Source organism: Bufo bufo, chromosome 1 (genome assembly GCF_905171765.1).
Source record: "Bufo bufo chromosome 1, aBufBuf1.1, whole genome shotgun sequence".
Classification (NCBI taxonomy): domain Eukaryota; kingdom Metazoa; phylum Chordata; class Amphibia; order Anura; family Bufonidae; genus Bufo; species Bufo bufo.
The window spans coordinates 431192081-431212105 of NC_053389.1; the positions used below are offsets into that span (position 1 = coordinate 431192081).

Here is a 20025-nt window from a genome sequence, read left to right on the forward strand (position 1 = left end):
GGCAAGAAAGGGTATAAAAGAAGAAAATCTAATGACATGGCCTCCTTGTTCACCTGATCTGAACCCCATTGAGAACCTGTGGTCCATCATCAAATGTGAGATTTACAAGGAGGGAAAACAGTACACCTCTCTGAACAGTGTCTGGGAGGCTGTGGTTGCTGCTGCACGCAATGTTGATGGTGAACAGATCAAAACACTGACAGAATCCATGGATGGCAGGCTTTTGAGTGTCCTTGCAAAGAAAGGTGGCTATATTGGTCACTGATTTGTTTTTGTTTTGTTTTTGAATGTCAGAAATGTATATTTGTGAATGTTGAGATGTTATATTGGTTTCACTGGTAAAAATAAATAATTGAAATGGGTATATATTTTTTTTTGTTAAGTTGCCTAATAATTATGCACAGTAATAGTTACCTGCACACACAGATATCCCCCTAAAATAGCTAAAACTAAAAACAAACTAAAAACTACTTCCAAAAATATTCAGCTTTGATATTAATGAGTTTTTTGGGTTCATTGAGAACATGGTTGTTGTTCAATAATAAAATTAATCCTCAAAAATACAACTTGCCTAATAATTCTGCACTCCCTGTATAATTAATTTAACTTTCTTAGGAAGTTTAGACATGTTAATAATAAAATATATTTATGTTCTATCAATTTAAGGCTCTTATTTTATTGTCAGAGAGGTTGCCTGTGTGGTCATTACTTTGCCACCAACAGAGAGTACTACAGAGGTTGTTCTCTCCTCTCAAAAGCACACAGAGCTATGGGGACTGGGTATTGCGGATGTGCTAGCGGTCATCTAGCAACCCATGTCCTCAGATCTATACACAAAATCCCGGTGACAGGTTCCCTTTAAGTTATTTGTTAATTTTGTTAAATTGTATTGCAACAAATCTGCTTTATGCTTTATCTAAGCAGCCTGATTATTGATATAATGGTGAGAAAAAGCCCAATATTACCACAGGAAATTTGTTATTACTAATTATTGGCCATTTGTGAAGGAATCGGAGCTGGAGTCAGACTCTGATAAAATAGAGACACCTTTGGTGTACCAACTCCATAGCCCTGATAGTGATATTACTCCCTCAAATTACATTATAAAATGATATGTACTGTATTACACCTTTTTTCTATTTACTTATAGTGCTACTGTTTCATATACAAAAGCTGCAGATGGAACCCCAGGATATTGGACTAAACTTGCAGTTGTTAAAGAGGACCCCAGGCCTTCCATGTTTCTGTTTATTATGCCCTGCTTCAGAGTATAGTCGAATATTGGTAAAATCACAATACACTGCAATACAGAGTAAAGCATAAAAATACTTCAGTAAAGTCTTAAAAAAATATTAAAATAAATCAAATATATTAAGAATTCAAATCAGTCCTGTTCTCCTGTTTAGCATATTTAAAAAAAATATAGAAATATAATTGGTATTCCCGCATGCCTAAATGTTCGAACCATATATCATTATCACAAAAAGTGTAATAAAGAATGATCAAATTCTGGTATGCATCTCAAATATACAGATAAAAACTACAGATCATCCCACAATAAATGTCCCTGACACAGCTCTATTGACTGAAAAATTACTAAATAGTTATGTGTCATTAAATAAAAACAAAATCTATAAAATTTGCTATCATCTTCGAAATTGTAATGATTCAAAGAATAAATTTGTTCTAGTTTTTACTATATAAAGTGCCTTGAACTTTTCTACATTTTTTCATGTAACACCCACAAACTTAAATGTACAACACAATGTTGCAAGCATGTGTGAAATGAAAAGAAAAGAAAATGATGCATGGTTTTCAAAAGTTTAAATAAACAAAAATCTGAAATCAGTGTGACCAATTGTCTTCAGGAGTCACCTAATTAGTAAATAAAGTCCACCTATATGTAATTTATTCTCAGTATAACTATAGCAGTTCTGTGATAGCCTCAGAGGTTTTTGAGAGAACCCTAGTGATCAAAGAGAATCATGAAAACTAAGGAACACAACAGACAGGTCAGGGATAAAGTTGTGGAGAAGTATAAAGCAGAGTTATGTTATAAAAAAAATCACAAGCTCTGAACATCTCTCAGAGCACTGTTCAATCCCTCAACTGAAAATGGAGGGAGTATGGCACAACCGCAAACCTACCAAGACATGTGCGTCCACCTAAACTGACATCTCAGGCAAGAAGAGCACTACTTAGAGAATCAGTCAAGAGGCCCATGGTCATGGAGCAGCTGCAGAGATCCACAGCTCAGGTGGGAGAATTTGTCCACAGGACAACTATTAGTCGTATACTTCACAAATCTGGCCTTTATGGAAAAGTGTCAAGAAGAAAGCCATTTTTGAAAGCAAACCATAAGAAGTCCTGTTTGCAGTTTGGCACAAGCCATGTAGGGGACACAGTAAACATGTGAAAGATGGTGTGCTGGTCAGATGAGACCAATGTTGAACTTTTTGACCTGAATGCAAAACGTTTTATGTGGCGAAAAACTAACCCTGAACACACAATCCCCACTGTGAAACATGGTAGTGGCAGAATCATGCTGTGGAGTTGTTGTTTTTCTGCAGGGACAAGGATGCTAGTCAGAGTTGACGGGAAGATGGATGGAGCTAAATACAGGACAAAATATTGGGCAGAATACAGGGGGCAGAATACAAATACATGCCACAGTTTCTATATTTTTATTTATTCAAATTTTTGAAAACCATGTATCATTTTTTTTTTACTTCACACATATTTGCTACTATGTGTTAGTCTATCACATAAAATCTCAATAAAATACATTTAAGTTTGTGGGTGTAATATGACAAATTTGGAACATTTCAAGGGGTATGAATACTTTTTCAAGGCATTGCATTTAATGCTGTAAAAATAAACTTAAAAGCAGTAGTGGAAGTGAAATTGTGCTTTATTCCCCATTCCACCCCACAAATTATTTGTTTTACAGTTTAAAAAGTTATTCTTGTCCCTCAAAAAAAAAAAAAGCTCTCACATGGCTATGTTGACGGAATAAAAAAAATAAGTTATGGCTCTTGGAAGGCAGGTGGGTAAATGAAAACGTAAACGCTGGCTGCAGTGGCATTGGGTTAAAGGGGTTAATACCAATAACAAAAGGGTTAATAGTAGTGGAAGCAGTGGTAGAACAGTGTGGCTGTGTAGGGGTAGTAGTAATAGTGGCAAGGCAGTATATATGCAACTGTGTACAGGTAGTAGTAGTAGTAGCGCTAGTGGAGTAGCAGCTGCTTGGGTGTGATGATGCCACTTGCCACACTGAATACCCTCTGTGACAGTACATTGGAGGCTTGACAAGACAGTACAGCAATAACTAACTGGGTCAGTACTGGTCACTGTTCTAATCTATCAGCCTAGAAGTCCATGCAGTCAAGAAACAGGCGGTGATGTGCCAGAGAAAGGGCACAGTGCAGGTAGGACTGAACCATTAGTATTCAGACAGTGCATATTAATTTGCTGACGTGGGTCAGCTTGGCGCGACACTTGAAAAAACTGCTATATTGTGTTCATCAAACTGAATTGGCTGATGTTGGTGCTGCTGCGACTAGCTGTGTATAGAACACAGGATGGCAAACAATGGCACATGCCTTCGATAACATCAATAAGCTAGCACTTGGGGCTATTGCTGTCTACTTGTGTAATGCAGGCTTTTGAATGTGCCTGTACTCTCAAGCTCCCCCTGTTGGCAGGAAGTAGGACCAGTCCACTCCTACCAAAAGAGGAAGAATGGAATGGAAAATGTCTTTCCTAATGCCAACTGTACCTTATCATTCCTGAAGCATACAGCAAATACATAGCATAATAAGACATTACAATATGTAATAAACAATTATACTTACCCTATTTGGGTTACTGCAACTTCAAGGAGATGGAGATTAATGCTTTCTCCATTGCAGTACAATCAGACAGCGTAGTCCATGGACTAGAAGAGTGTAATACTACTACAGTGGCTTTTTGGCATTTGCAAATTGCTATTTTTTTTATAATGGACCTTTAACAGTGGCATACAGTTTCATATATCTGGGCTACGTAATCATTGGGTATAAACACCAAATGCATGGTAAACAGACCCATAGTTTACATCCTTGTTGGTAGTCAACTGTTTGCACATTCCATTCTATGTAGTGACTAATATTTAATTAGACCTCAGTGTAGGATCATTAACATTTTCTGAGTTCATAATAAGAATATTGGGGGGGTATACTCCACTTTTGTGCCGTATATCTGGCAAAGACTCTGTTGCCCACCAAAGGTGCGGCAGAATCTGCTACTTATTACCCGTTTATGCCAGGTCTAAAAAAGTGGGCGTGGGCAGGGAAGGGGAGGGGCCAGAAGGACCATCTTATTCATGATTTTTTATGCCTGGTTTAGACATAGAAAATGGTCTTAATGTAAGACAGCAAGGAAGCTGTCTTACATTTAGAAGTGGCGGTGGATCTGCCGAAGTTATGTAGACGCCGGCGCCTCTACATAACTTTAACGTCCCACCGCCAGCAATAGGGCTTATTAAGACCGACGTCTGAAACTCCGGTCTTAATAAATGTTCCCCATTATATTTAATGGGGTTGGACAACTTTAAATAAGTGATGGCCTATCCTCGAACCTGTTGGCAAGATGGGAAGCTCTTACGTCTTAACTCGTGAGTGCTTATAAATACTCATTATACTTATTAAACTGACAAGAACCTAGTTTAAACAAGTGTTTATGAGCTGTCAGGAGTTCAAAGATAAGGGCTAGTACACATGGAACCATCAGAGCAACTACATGGTGGATTCTCTGTAAAACATAAAGCAAGATAGTCTGCACATACACTGAAAAAGAAGGCGGTAGAACGCACACAAAATTCAGTGATAAAAAATTGCCTTTAACAGTCTTCATTGCCTTTCAATGTAAAAACCTTAATCTGAATCATATTTATGAAAGTTGCTCAGCATTTTATGTGGTTTTTACATATGTAATGTAAATTGTTTTTTTTTTCCTTTGAAATACCAAACTTCTCCTAGTGTTCTACTGTTTTCTACATTTTATGATAATCATAGGTTATGTACTCAACATTTCTTTTCTTAGTAAACATTCCCATTCATCCCTTAATGAAGTTCACAATGGCCCAAGGTTATGACCACCGTAAAACTTGTTATTTCTAAAAATGTTGAAATCATAAAAATGAAATAGCAGCAGTGAAGCTGAGAGTACCTACACTAAAATTCCCATGAATTATTGACACTTATTATATTAGTTTAGCATTAGCTACGGGCATCCAACATCAGATTGCAACTAGTGATATACAACATTACAACTAGCCTCTGGTCTATGTCAGCCATCATCAACTTTTATGGTGCACCTGCTGTCTAGACATCATTATCTAACAGCAGAACATGACATTATAAATGTGGAGTGCGCACAACACATTACCTACATCCCATCCTAGATACCTCCATCAGCTGGCGCCTGTTCAGTAAATAATACCAGCCAGGGACCCATTGCATTCCCTAGGAATACCTATATCATGCTACAGCCTCTAAATCTTATTATTAGAATATATCAGCATGGCCAGTCATCATGGAAGAAAATATGTTCTGGTTATTTTACAAGGTACAAAGGAAAGAAAACCTGATTTCATAAACCGTTGATTAATACTTAGAGAACCAGAAAATGGGCATATATTTACTAAGAATTTAAAAAAAGGACAATATACTTAACTTGTACAAAGCATGCTCCCCAAAAAGAAGAGCACATCTTTGCTTATGAAGTAGGTTTGATGGCAAATGCATTTTAAACTGCTCAAAATAGATATTATGGGGCACATTTATTAAGACCCGCGTTTTAGACGCCGGTCTTAATAAAGCCCCTGAGGTGGCGGGGGATCCGCCGGAGTTATGAACAGGCACTTTGGTGCACCCCAGCGCCAGTTCTAAATGTAAGACAACTTCCTAGACCATTTTCTGCCAGGACCATCCCCTTCCCCACCCACGCCCACAATTTTAGACCTGGCGTGAGCGGGGAAAAAGTCGCAGAAAGCGGTGCAACTAACCTAATGCAACTAATTTAAGCGTATGTCAGATTAATAAATGACCCCATATGTGTTTTCTCTGACTACATAACATTACATAAGGTGAGCCATAAAATACAGAACCCTATTTTCCTTGTGTGGTTGTACAGGATAAGACTTATAAGGGCCATCGCAACCGATCATAGCTCAACAGTTGAAGAAATGAATTAGACCCATCGTATCCTTCCCTGCCAGTTGAGTGGTACTCTTGGTGGATGGTGGTAGTGTGGTATGTAAGTGTGCCTGATGTGCCACATTCAATTTAACACAAAATTACGATAGTGGAGGCCTATGTATGCATGGTCTCCTTAAAAAAGATATAAGACTGCTTTGCTGGCAAAATTTTGGACCTTCACATTCCAGCAAAAAACAATATATGGTGTAACACAGGATCTGTGGCTGGCGCCCCATGTTTGGACACCTGTCGCCGTTGCAGACATTCAGGAGAGGATTATCAGAATCCTGTAAGTCCTTTACTGAAGTCATATGTAAGAGTTAAAGCAGGGGATAAACAGTAGCACGTTGCAACGACATTAGGACCCATTGCAATAGATGATGTCAGATGAAGCGTGGTTTCAACTAACCAGGTGTGTTTATTCAAAGAACATTATAATGACAACATTATAATCACACGTAATGACACAAGAAGATTCACACGAGCTGCACCAACAGCCACTTCATGATCCAAAAATCTGCATTTAGTGCTTGGCTATGGTTATGCAGATTATGGGTACAGTATTCTTTGATGAAAACATGATCACAGTCACGTACATGGACATCTTTGAGCAATGCTATGCATACTTAAATGTTTTCTTTCCGCAAGACAGGGTGACGCCATATGCAACAGGAGTAATGCCCTGTTCAATAACTTGACAGAGTTATGGTGTACCACATTGTCCAATTATAATGTACAAATAATCATTATTGTAATTGGGTAATTTATGGCACACCATACATTACAGCAAGGGAGAAAGAAAAAAGCTCACCTTCTGCCTGGCTGTGAAGCTCTCCGCTCTGATTGGTCTGCAGCACAGCCATGGAGAAGTAGACACCCATAGAGTAACCCTGGCGCCTCCTCCTCCCTGTACCCATGCTCAGTATTTACATACTGAGCGTGAAAAATACAGGGGGGCACAGTGAGGCGCAGGAGCGATATTTTAAAAAAAGGTATTTATCTCAATTAATATAAAACCATGAAAGTTCCTCTTTAATATGGTCACTTCATTTTTGTTTTACATGACACTCAATGTATTAAGTAAGATGTGAGAGTCAGGACTTATATTTTTGGAAAACTCCAAAGTGTGTAATTGTCTGCAGAAAAATATGAACACTAAGTGTGCCCATACAGGGAGTGCAGAATTATTAGGCAAGTTGTATTTTTGAGGATTAATTTTATTATTGAACAACAACCATGTTCTCAATGAACCCAAAAAACTCATTAATATCAAAGCTGAATATTTTTGGAAGTAGTTTTTAGTTTGTTTTTAGTTTTAGCTTTTTTAGGGGGATATCTGTGTGTGCAGGTGACTATTACTGTGCATGATTATTAGGCAACTGAACAAAAAACAAATATATACCCATTTCAATTATTTATTTTTACCAGTGAAACCAATATAACATCTCAACATTCACAAATATACATTTCTGACATTCAAAAACAAAACAAAAACAAATCAGTGACCAATATAGCCACCTTTCTTTGCAAGGACACTCAAAAGCCTGCCATCCATGGATTCTGTCAGTGTTTTGATCTGTTCACCATCAACATTGCGTGCAGCAGCAACCACAGCCTCCCAGACACTGTTCAGAGAGGTGTACTGTTTTCCCTCCTTGTAAATCTCACATTTGATGATGGACCACAGGTTCTCAATGGGGTTCAGATCAGGTGAACAAGGAGGCCATGTCATTAGATTTTCTTCTTTTATACCCTTTCTTGCCAGCCACGCTGTGGAGTACTTGGACGCGTGTGATGGAGCATTGTCCTGCATGAAAATCATGTTTTTCTTGAAGGATGCAGACTTCTTCCTGTACCACTGCTTGAAGAAGGTGTCTTCCAGAAACTGGCAGTAGGACTGGGAGTTGAGCTTGACTCCATCCTCAACCCAAAAAGGCCCCACAAGCTCATCTTTGATGATACCAGCCCAAACCAGTACTCCACCTCCACCTTGCTGGCGTCTGAGTCGGACTGGAGCTCTCTGCCCTTTACCAATCCAGCCACGGGCCCATCCATCTGGCCCATCAAGACTCACTCTCATTTCATCAGTCCATAAAACCTTAGAAAAATCAGTCTTGAGATATTTCTTGGCCCAGTCTTGACGTTTCAGCTTGTGTGTCTTGTTCAGTGGTGGTCGTCTTTCAGCCTTTCTTACCTTGGCCATGTCTCTGAGTATTGCACACCTTGTGCTTTTGGGCACTCCAGTGATGTTGCAGCTCTGAAATATGGCCAAACTGGTGGCAAGTGGCATCTTGGCAGCTGCACGCTTGACTTTTCTCAGTTCATGGGCAGTTATTTTGCGCCTTGGTTTTTCCACACGCTTCTTGCGACCCTGTTGACTATTTTGAATGAAACGCTTGATTGTTCGATGATCACGCTTCAGAAGCTTTGCAATTTTAAGAGTGCTGCATCCCTCTGCAAGATATCTCACTATTTTTGACTTTTCTGAGCCTGTCAAGTCCTTCTTTTGACCCATTTTGCCAAAGGAAAGGAAGTTGCCTAATAATTATGCACACCTGATATAGGGTGTTGATGTCATTAGACCACACCCCTTCTCATTACAGAGATGCACATCACCTAATATGCTTAATTGGTAGTAGGCTTTCGAGCCTATACAGCTTGGAGTAAGACAACATGCATAAAGAGGATGATGTGGTCAAAATACTCATTTGCCTAATAATTCTGCACGCAGTGTATAACAAAATGTCTCCAGGGATACTCAAGCTGTAGAAAAACTGCAGTAATGTTCTCGGCACTAGAGCCTGTAATGTTTCCTTCATTCATTAGTAGATGTACATGAAACAGCTACTGTGATAAATGCAAAGGTCACATATGCTAGAGAATGTAAAGGTTGTGTGAAGTCATCTTCCCTAAAGATATTGAAAAGAACCTTTGTGTGGAGAAGACTCTTTTTTTTTTTCCAGCCCTTTGTGTAACCACATCTTGTAGTGAAAGAGCTGGTCTATAGGTTGAATACCATTAAAGAAGGTTACTGTAAGTTGCATTTTCAGTAACAACTGAGGAGAGTCTTGTGGTCCTCTTTTAAGGCTATAGTTCCTCCATCTATCTATCTATCTATCTATCTATCTATCTATCTATCTATCTATCTATCTATCTATCCATCCATCTATCCATCTGTCTGTCTATCCATCGGTCTGTCTATCTATTCATCCGTCTTTCTATCTATCCATCTGTCTGTTTGTCTGTCTGTAAGCATGAGATTCAGCCAGTGCCCTCCAGTTCTCCAGATCCGGTTGTTAAAATTACAACTGGATCGGAGGACCGTGTTACCAGCTGAGTCTTGATCCGGTGCGATGTTTGCTTCCATTGCTTTGCGCACCGCTGATTGTTTAGCTTCCTAGTTGGGTGGTATGTGTGTGTAGTATATATATGGTGTATTCATTTATGTGTACCATGTATATGGTGTATTTATTTGCAGTATATGTTGCACATAACTATTATCTATCTATCATTGACAAGAAGCATTACATGTTTTCATTGTCTGCATGACCTGCATAGTTGATATTTGTATCTGTGTCAGTGGTGTAGGTTGGATATCCTGAACCCCAGTCAAACCAAACCATTAATAACGTCACATACAGTACGCTGTGTGTAACCTTATAAATACACTTATATTGTGTACCTTTCACTCAGTCACAGCCTGTATTATCATTCACAGCTGGATTCACACTTACAGTATGTATATAATGTGTATTATATGTGCTAAGTTAATTACATTTAGTGTTTTGTATTTTGAATCAGTGATCCATCATGTACAAAATCATTTTCATCATTATGGTTATCAGTGGTTATGGAACGTAAAAGGACCTTCTGCTGATCCCAATGATAATGGATGGGTCATCTATTGCAACTGTAATTGTTGTGTCTATGGCGAGTTTTAGACTCGGTGAAATAGCGAGGTTGATAAGGTCAAATTATCGAGTTATTTCTAGACCTAACAATAATGAAATTTTGATGCTGCTTTTGTTCAAATAAATAGTTATTCCCTAGAGTTCTATGGGTTTTAGGTATAACATGGAACGCTATACAAATTGCTCACAAAACATGTCAACAATCGTCCTTTTTGAGGTAGAAACCTCTTTTCAGCGACTTAAATAGTCATTTCTAAGCCTTCCAAGATGCCCTCAAGCAAGGTGAAGGGAAGGTTGATCCTTTGTTGGCTTTCTTAATGAATAGGTCCCAGCAGAGGGACAGTTGTAACATTTATCACCAGGGTGGTTTCAGAGAAATTGTCAGTAAAAATCAAACTCACATTTAAACATTATATATTTGATAATTAATCTGAGGAAACCGTCAGCTCTGACTGTACCAGAACCCTGGAGAGGCCATCAACAGATCTTCTTTACTGTCACACACTGTTCAGCTATTTGTGCTCTCACTTTTTTACAGACTGTTATCCACAGACATCTGCTCGTCACTAAAATGTCACAGAAACTACTGGATTTATACAATGGCTTGCATTAATTTGAGTCTGTAAATATTTTTTTATGCCAAAGTGACAATGACTCTACAATGTAGTCCAACCAGACTATACATTCGATTGCCAAAGTTAATTAGGGCTGAATATTTTGTGCACAAGCTGCATGGCTAGATTTTAAGGCTGCACTACACTTGAGCTACGAATCTGCAGAAGATATTAAATATTGACTGAACGTTTTTCATAGACTGGAAATTTTCTATGAATAAGCATTTTTTATTTACTATGAGCATGTATTTTTGTGATAGTTTGCAGTGTGATGGCAATGTGTCCAGTTTTTTATGCAGTTTTTTTAGTCAAACACAGTAGTAGAAGTAGATTCAAAAAGAATTGGAAATATACAGGAAGTACCCACTTCTGACTTTAGCTGAAAAAACAGCATCAAACTTATCAAAAACTGCATCAAACTCTTCAACTGTATTGAAGAGGATATACGTAAAGTGACCATCCAGTTCAAGAAAAAATAAATACACAACAAACGGAATGGTGACCTCACTTTCTGCTGCTCTCAGATTGGCCAGCACTGATCATGTGAGCAGCGCTGGCCAACGTCATTTAGAAAAAAAAACATGGCTAAAAAATGGCTTAAACACCACATGTGATATGGAATAAAAGCCCAATTGGTTTCAATAGCATTTTTAGTGGTAATACATTTTATGAGTCTCACACATGTTGAATTTGACACAAATCCACCTCAAATCTTACAATCCATATCCCATGTTTGATTACACTATGTTCACACACATCAGATATTTTCCAATGGATTTTTAGTGCTGACCTAGAAAAAAATACAATATGCAAATCCATGCTCCCAAAAACAGCTCTTTAGAGTGACTACTGTTTGAGGATGAGCAGAGTCCCCATGGTAATTCATCATTGCTTTGCCAATAATTTAAGGGGTTGCTTTACTGGCTGGGACTCAAGCTAATTTTGTCAAAAATTTCTGTCGCTCCTTCACGAGAAATGACATGGTGGCCATTCACATGAGGGGCTGTCTGTCACCGATCAGTGGGTGTGAACCCACTGTGCCACTGACTGGCTATACTCTGGAGGGGCGTGTCTAAGCAACTACCTGGTTTTCACTAGAGCCTCAGATGGTGAGGATAGATTTGTGCCATTAAGGTAGTTGCCAGGGGCTACTCCAGAGCAATCCCAGAGTCAGTGGCAGCTGGTCCAGGCGGACCAGGAGATACCTGGGTAGGTACCAGAAGTACACGTGTAGTCAGGCAGGCAGGATCGTTACCAGGAGCAACAGTGAAGTATCAAAGGATGAGGCAGAGGCAGAGGCAGAGGCGTAGTCAGACAGGCAAAAGCTCAGGGCAGGTGGCACAGGTACAGGTCAGGCAATCCGGGACGGCAACAGGAGAGACAAGGCAAGCAGGCAAGAATCAGATGATAAGCAGAGTCCAGGAACGAAGTATAAATCAGGAGCACATGAGAGTATCAGAAACCAGCAAACTCAAGGACCTTGACACTGAGGCATCTGGGAAGAGGGCTTAGCCACTTAAATACCTGCAGGAGAGCCAGGGTTGGTCAGTGAGGTCACCTGACCTGACCTAACCCACACAGCCCAGGGAGTGATGCGCTCTGCCCTCAGAGCAGTGTAACATAAAACCAGATGACTTCATGCTGTGTCCAGGGCTGAGTAGAAGCTGTGGAGCGAAATTCTCAAAAGCAATACCACCTACAGACACAGAGCCCAGAACTGCAGAGGTGAAATGGGAAGCACCGACCACAGGTCACCACTGAGCGCGACGCCCGGGACCACGGCGATAAGGGGAAGAACCGCGGCGTACAGCAGGCGCTGTTAGACTGTAAATATGATGCAAATACAGTTCGAGTCTGCTCGGGCTGCCCTTAAACAATAAGTCTTTGTTCTAGCTCATAGAGAGGTGTCCTCAGTAGGGGACCCCTCCATGGGAATCATATTACTATAGCATTTCTTGACAGGACTGTCTTTAGAAAATTCCTTTTAGAGGTTGTCAGAATAATGTAATAAGACCCCAGGCCATGCCTTAACTCACGTATTCTATGTAGCATTATATCATTAGACTTTTTTTTCAAAACATAACTTGGTGCCTACCTAACTTGAAATACAAGAACAGGAACAAATAATGAATTGATTTAGACAGGACGGGTAATACATGAATTCTTAGCATTTGGAGATCGGGTGTACAGAGCAAGAGATCACGCCATGGCTATTGATTTGTGGGTTTCCTATATTCCTGCTGTATTACAAGGTCTTTACTGTTACCTTGCCACTCTCATCAATAGCTTGGTACTATTGTGGTGCCCTCTGCCAGTTCAAGTGGAAATTGCAGTGAACTGCAGGACAACGATCTAAAATGTAAAAGCAGCAGATTTACTCTGTAGTTTTTTTTTTCGAGCTAGTATATCAGCTTGTATGCATGTGTCACTGCCTGCCAGTATGCTTGCAGCCAGTTTCCCATCATTGTGATTCTGATGCTCTCTGTGTAACCTACCTCCCAGCTGCCTTCACAAGACTGTTTCTTCAGGCGCACAGTCCAGTTCTCAGGGCTAGGTTCCAGGCAGTGATCCATTGACAAGATAACAGGCTGTGTAAGCAGGACTCCAGGGGGTCCACAGCTGACGATGGGACCCAAAAGTGTCTGGCAGCCAGCTAGAGGTAACCTCAAGAAGAAAAAGGAAAGGTAGACTAAGTGAGATGAGGATGATTCTAGTATCTATCTATCTATCTATCTATCTATCTATCTATCTATCTATCTATCTATCTATCAATCATCTATGTAATTAATCCATTTGCCTTGTAAAATTGAATGCAAACCACTATTCAGTTATTCTTACTTAAACTATTCGGACACTTTACTAAACACTCTCATAAAGCAATTTTTGCAAAAAATAAACAGCTTTGCAATAATGATAATACTATCCTACTGTTTTATGTCTAATGGTCTAAAGTGAAACTATATCCCTAGATTATAGACTACACACACACTGCTCACTTGATGAATATACAGTAGATTTGAAAGAGATTTTAAGCAGTTGGAAGTATGACTGCAGGATTAGACTACACAGGGTTGGTTTGTAGTTTGTAACTATGGAGACACGTGTCTCTATAAGACTGTGGACATAAAATGGTAAAATATTTTTAACCCTTTCGCTACCAGAGCCATACATGTACGGCACTGGAGCGATAGGGAAACATGGTGCCCGCTTGCACGTGCAGCGGGCATCATGGCCAGCAGGTCTCTGCTAATTCAAACATCAGAGACCTGCGGCTAATTACCGTGAACAGCAATAAGTAATGCTCGCTAGTGTTGATCGATCACCAAAGTGCTCGGGCCAAACACATCGGGATGCTCAGGTGTTCTACAGAGCCAGGTATGTGCAAGCTAACAATCTATGCATGAGACAGATACAGTCAGCACACCTTACAATGGCAGCCTTGTGTGCTATGAGACATTCAAAACCAGCTCTTATCTGACTAAGAGCCTGTAAGCCTCAAAGGTGCTGCATATCTGTTGGATGGCTTGGGTGGACCTGCGCACCTAGATCATTATCATTAGGGTGACAAAAAGTTTTCTCATTGTCCTAACATAGTATTGAATAACCTTTCTATACAGTTTTGTAATGTAAACTCATTTGCATAAACATGGGCATATGGGAAAGACATGCAAATGAGCAGAATCTGCCTTGTTTTTCACCTGAAAAACCATTTGCGTGGAAAATTCACAATAAAAATTTGCGATTAGAATATTCGCAATCTACACTACTACTACTACATGAACAGCGCCATCTACTGGATTCATAGTCTTGTCATGAGACTATGAAACCAATAGATGGTGCTGTTCATGAGTCATAAGACTTGTCATAACTTAAGTCTATGAAACCAATAACATATAAAGCATCATCAATCCTTATATAAAGACGCACTGCCATAAGACTACACAACAATAAATCCACATGAACTCCGAAATGAGACACTGTACACCTCCAGGAATTCCCATAATAAAAAGAAAACTTTAAACCACATCACCTGTATAGAAGAGGGGAGGGTTATGGGGGGAAGGGAAATGTTTAGGGGAAGGATTATTGCACTGTTTATATGTGTTTTATCTTTGTTTTCACTGCACATATCTTAAAAAAAGGAATATGACCTTGTAATCCAATATGTACCTTTGAATGTAAATGTGCAAATTATATCAAAACCTAATAAAATGTATTTAAAAAAAAAAGACTATGAATCCAATAGATGGCGCTGTTCATGAGTCATGAACAGCGCCATTTATTGGATTCATAGTCTTGTCATAAGACAATGAAACCAATAGATGGCGCTGTTCATGAGTCATGAACAGCGCCATCTATAGGATTCATAGTCTTTTCATAAGACTATGAATCCAATATATGGCGATGTTAATAAGTAGTGTTGATCGCAAATATTCTAATTGGGATTTTTTATCGTGAATTTTCCATGCAAATGGTGTTTCAGGTGAAAAACAACCAGATTCAACTAATTTGCATATTCCCACTATTATGCAAATGAGTTTACATGACAAAACTGTATAGAAAAGTTATTGATTATTATGTTAGGACAATCAGAAAACTTTTTGTCACCCTAATGATAATGATCTAGGTGTGCAGGTCCACCCAAGCCATCCAACAGTTATGAAGCAACTTTGAGGCTTACTGGCTCTCAGTCAGATGAGAGCTGGTTCTGAAAGTCTCATAGTGCACAAGGCTGACATTGTAAGGTATGCTGACTGTATCTGTCTCATGGATAGATTGTTGGCTTGCACATACCTGGCTTTTGGCAAATAGCCTTTATGTGGTTGTCTATTGTATGTCATGGGTAATAGGAGTCCGAGATGCATCCACATGTCCTCTCCATGCTGTTTCCAAACAATTTTGGTGGTGTTTCCATCCATTTCTAACCTTTTTCTGTGAACCAGACACTCTCTCTTCTTCATAGCAGGGGGTGCCTGGTTTAATGCTCTGGTCTCCCATTGGTTTTTATTGTATTCAATTCTGCTTGAGCATACACAGTATTCGGCCAAACACTGTGATGTGCCAAGCATAGCGATGCTCAAACTCGAACTGCTGTTTGGCCGAGAATGCTCGCTCAACACTTATGCTCGTGCTTCTGGGGGTGTTTCCGGTATCCTCTGTGGCCAATGAGAATCCCGGTAATTGATTTTAATGCTCTTGTAGAAGAGGCTGAGAGCATTCATACTGCAATTCTTATTTTGGCCTCCAGATGGCAGGCCAACATAAAAAATGAGCAATAGACAGTAATAAATTCATTTTAAAAATATGATTGTTCAAAAGAAAAAAAAAATACAATTGTAGGTTCAAATATGAGCTTCAAAATCATTACAAAAAGGTAAAAAAAACTGTTATAAATATATAATTTTTTTTATTTAAGTTTAAATCACCCCCCTTTCCGTATAATAAAAAAATAAATACCTAAATAGCAAAAAATATAGACATCATGGGTATTACCGTGACCAAAAACGCCTGTACTATTAGTATATAAAAATATGTTTCCAATACGTCAAATGCCATAATGGAAAAAGGGTCAAAATGTCCAATTTGTCATTTTTTCATTGCTTCTCTTTCCCAACAAATTTTTATAAAATTTGATAAAAAAGTCACACACACACTCCAAAATGGTATCAATAAAAATTATAGATTGTCCCGCAAGACATAAGCCCCAAAAGAGCTCAGTAGGTATAATTTAAAAAAAGTTATAGGATTCAGAATATGTTGATGTAAAAAAAAAAACCTTTTTTCAAAATTTAAATGTATTTTTAGACTATTTAGACATAAAAAACCTATACATATGGGGTATCGTTGTAATCATACTGACCAAGAGAATGAAGGGCATGGGTCAGTTTTTCCACAAACGGAATGCCATGGTAACAAAACCCTTAAAACGGTGGAGGAATTGCGTTTTCTTTTCCAATTCCACCCCATTTGGATTTTTTTTACCGCTTTCCACTATATTGTATGCCATAATTAATGGTGGCATTAGAAATTACAACTTGTTTCGCAAAACATAAGCCCTCATACAGCAATGTGAACGGAAATATATACAAAAGTTATGGCTCAAGGAACATAGGGAAGAAAAATGAAACCGCAAAAACGAAAAAACCTCCGGTATCCTAAGTGTTTGCATAGGAGCAAAACAACATGGACTTTCTACCTAATCAGAATTCCAGATTTAAGCTGAAATTTAAGAATAATGTTTAATTTGCCTCTTTAGAAATACACAAAAAATTTAAGATGAATTATAAATGTATTCAGGGACCTACCTCACATCTTCCTGTTTGTGAAGTGTCAGGTAGATCTCATAGATTTTTCCGCGGGGAATGGCATCTGGAGGTATGAGCAAACTGAGTCCTGAAGTAAAGCAGACAGAATATGGCTATAATGCATGTACAATCCCAAGCTTTATATTGACTCAGATATGTAAAATATAAATTTAATGTGAATAAAGACACAAAATGGTAGCAAGATGAACATAAGATGCCTTTAAGGGGTTGTCTACTTTAGGCAACACTGCTAAGGGTGGGTTCGCACTAGCGTTATGGCATTCCATTATAGGTTCCATTTATAACTGAATATAATGGAATGCCCAGACGGAATGCAAAACGGAAGCCTTTAAGGGGCATTCCATTTTGATCCATCATAATAGACGTCTATAGGCAAGCATAACGGATCTGTCTGGTTTCCAGTATGCTGGATGAAAAAAAAAAGTCCTGTTGACAGGTCCTGAATAACGGAAACCAGACGCATCTGTTATGCTTGTCCATAGACATCTATTATGACTGATCAAACAGAAGACCTCTTAAAGGCTTCCGTTTTGCATTCTGTCTGGGCATTCCATTATATTCAGATATAAATGGAACCTATAACGCAATGGCATAATGCTAGTGCAAACCCACTCTTATAAACATGTAAGTCTCATTAATTTAGAATCTTCAACTGCAAACCCAACTACAACATTCTCATCTAATCTAACAGCCTGGTAAAAAGTCTTCTAGACCTGAGGCTACTGCACTATTAAAGGGGTTGTCCGGGTTCAGAGCTGAACCTGGACATACCCTTATTTTCACCCTGGCAGCATCCCTGAGGCTAGCATCGGAGCATCTCATGCTCCAATGCGCTCCCTTGCCCTGCACTATATCGCGCAGGGCACGGGCTCTTTTGTTTATCATAACACACTGCCAGGCGGAAACTTCCGCCGAGCAGTGTGTTTGGTGGGGTCACCGGCTCTGATGGGCGGGCTTTAGCACTGCCCTAGCCGTTTTACTGGCATGGGCAGCGCTAAAGCCTTCCTGGCAGCCCCATAGAGAGCCCCAAGCCCCAATACGTCACCGGAACTCCTAAAAATGCCTTTGCCCTGCGCGATTTAGCGCAGGGCAAAGGAGAGCATCGGAGCATGAACTGCTCCGATGCTCAAGTCAGGGGGGCTGCCTGGGTGAAAATGGAGATATGTCCGTGTTCAGCTCTGAATCCGGACAACACCTTCAACAATTACACCCAAAACTTTAAGATGTATCAAACTTCAAAAAAAATCTATATATACTGTAGTGCTCACACGATGGTACTATATGCCAGTTATGTTCTTCTTGGTAGACTTCACCTGCTGGAGATGTTTGAGGAAGCCCAGTCTTTTCCCCACATGCAGTAGGAATGTTCAGAGATCAACTGGACTGGACACAAATTTGCCAAATTATTTTGCAAATTAGCTGTTAAACTACCGGCAATTTCCAAAATTTGCCTATTGGAATTACATTACTAAGAAACACAGTTAAAATACATATCTGCATTAAAATAAAATGTACTGGTTGCAACATGATCTCTAATCTTTGCATTGGAAGCAACTATCTCCAACACTAACCTATACAGGTTGGAATAGCTCACAATAATGTACCGTATTTTTTGCCCTATAAGACACACTTTTTCCCCCCCAAAAGTGGGGGAAAAATAGCAGTGCGTCTTATGGGGCGAATGATGCTGATTTTGCCGTATTTTCAATGATACACCCGCCGCGATGCCGCGCGGCGGGTGTATCAGCTGTGAGGGAGGAGGGGCTGGGGGCTGGCATCTGCATTTATAATGACAGCGGGGCCCGTGCAGTGACTGTATTATACTACACGGGCCCCGCTCACTGTATAATCGTATCTGTATTCTGTAATAGTTAATTGTGTATATAATGAAATCGCATAATCAGCGCTACTTACAACTACAAGCGCTCGGTCGGTAGCAGAGAGGAGGGAGGAGGCAGGCCGGGAGGACGGGCGGACGGCGCGTCACTTACTATGTCACGCGCCTGCGCCGCCCACTTTATCAATGAAGCAGGCGGCGTGGGTGCATGACGTAGTGACTCACGCTGCCAGCCGCCCGTCCTCCCGGCCTGCCTCCTCCCTCCTCTCTGCTACCTACCGAGCGCTTGTAGTTGTACGTAGCGCTGATTATGCAATTATATACACAATTAACTATTACAGAATACAGATACGATTATACAGTGAGCGGGGCCCGTGTAGTAGAATACAGTCACTGCACGGGCCCCACTGTCATTATAAAAGCAGATGCGACCCCCACCCCTTGTATTGAGGGTCATTCACTACAGGGACACTGTTATGGAGGGGATCTGTGGATGACACATAGCATAAGATGCTATATATGTGTCATCCACAGATCCCCCCCATAACAGTGTCATACACAGATCCCCATAACAGTGCCATCCAGAGACCCCAATAAGAGCCACCCACAGATCCCCCATAAGTGTCACCCACAGATCCCCCATAAGTGTCACCCACAGATCCCCCATAAGTGTCACCCACAGATCCCCCATAAGTGTCACCCACAGATCCCCCATAAGTGTCACCCACAGATCCCCCATAACAGTGCGTCACCCACAGATCCCCCATAACAGTGCGTCACCCACAGATCCCCCATAACAGTTCGCCATCCACAGATCCCCCATAACAGTGTGCCATCCACAGACCACAATTAGTTCAAAAGCCACCAAAAGCACACCTATTGGTTCAAAATATTTTTTTTCTTATTTTCCTCCTCAAAAACCTAGGTGCGTCTTATGAGCCGGTGCGTCTTATAGGGTGAAAAATACGGTAAGCTTTTTTTAGAATCTGAGATCCATGGATAGAGCATGGATAATTTTAAGTGGATTGAAGATCAGGACTCCTTGCATTTTTCATCTGTGAAGGTATACTATTAACTTCCACTGAGCTGGGGAAGCTC

The 20025-nt window shown here is 40.0% G+C and overlaps 1 protein-coding gene across 1 annotated transcript in view; it reads right to left on the reverse strand.

Moving 5' to 3' along the window:
* UNC5A (unc-5 netrin receptor A) overlaps positions 1-20025 on the reverse strand; it is a 526348-nt gene that overhangs the window by 61945 nt on the left and 444378 nt on the right. The window contains exons 9-10 of the mRNA XM_040406692.1: positions 17070-17157; positions 13260-13428 (exon numbers count right to left, since the gene is read on the reverse strand). Coding sequence (XP_040262626.1) covers positions 13260-13428; positions 17070-17157 — 257 coding nt within the window. The remainder of the gene's footprint in view (positions 1-13259; positions 13429-17069; positions 17158-20025) is intronic.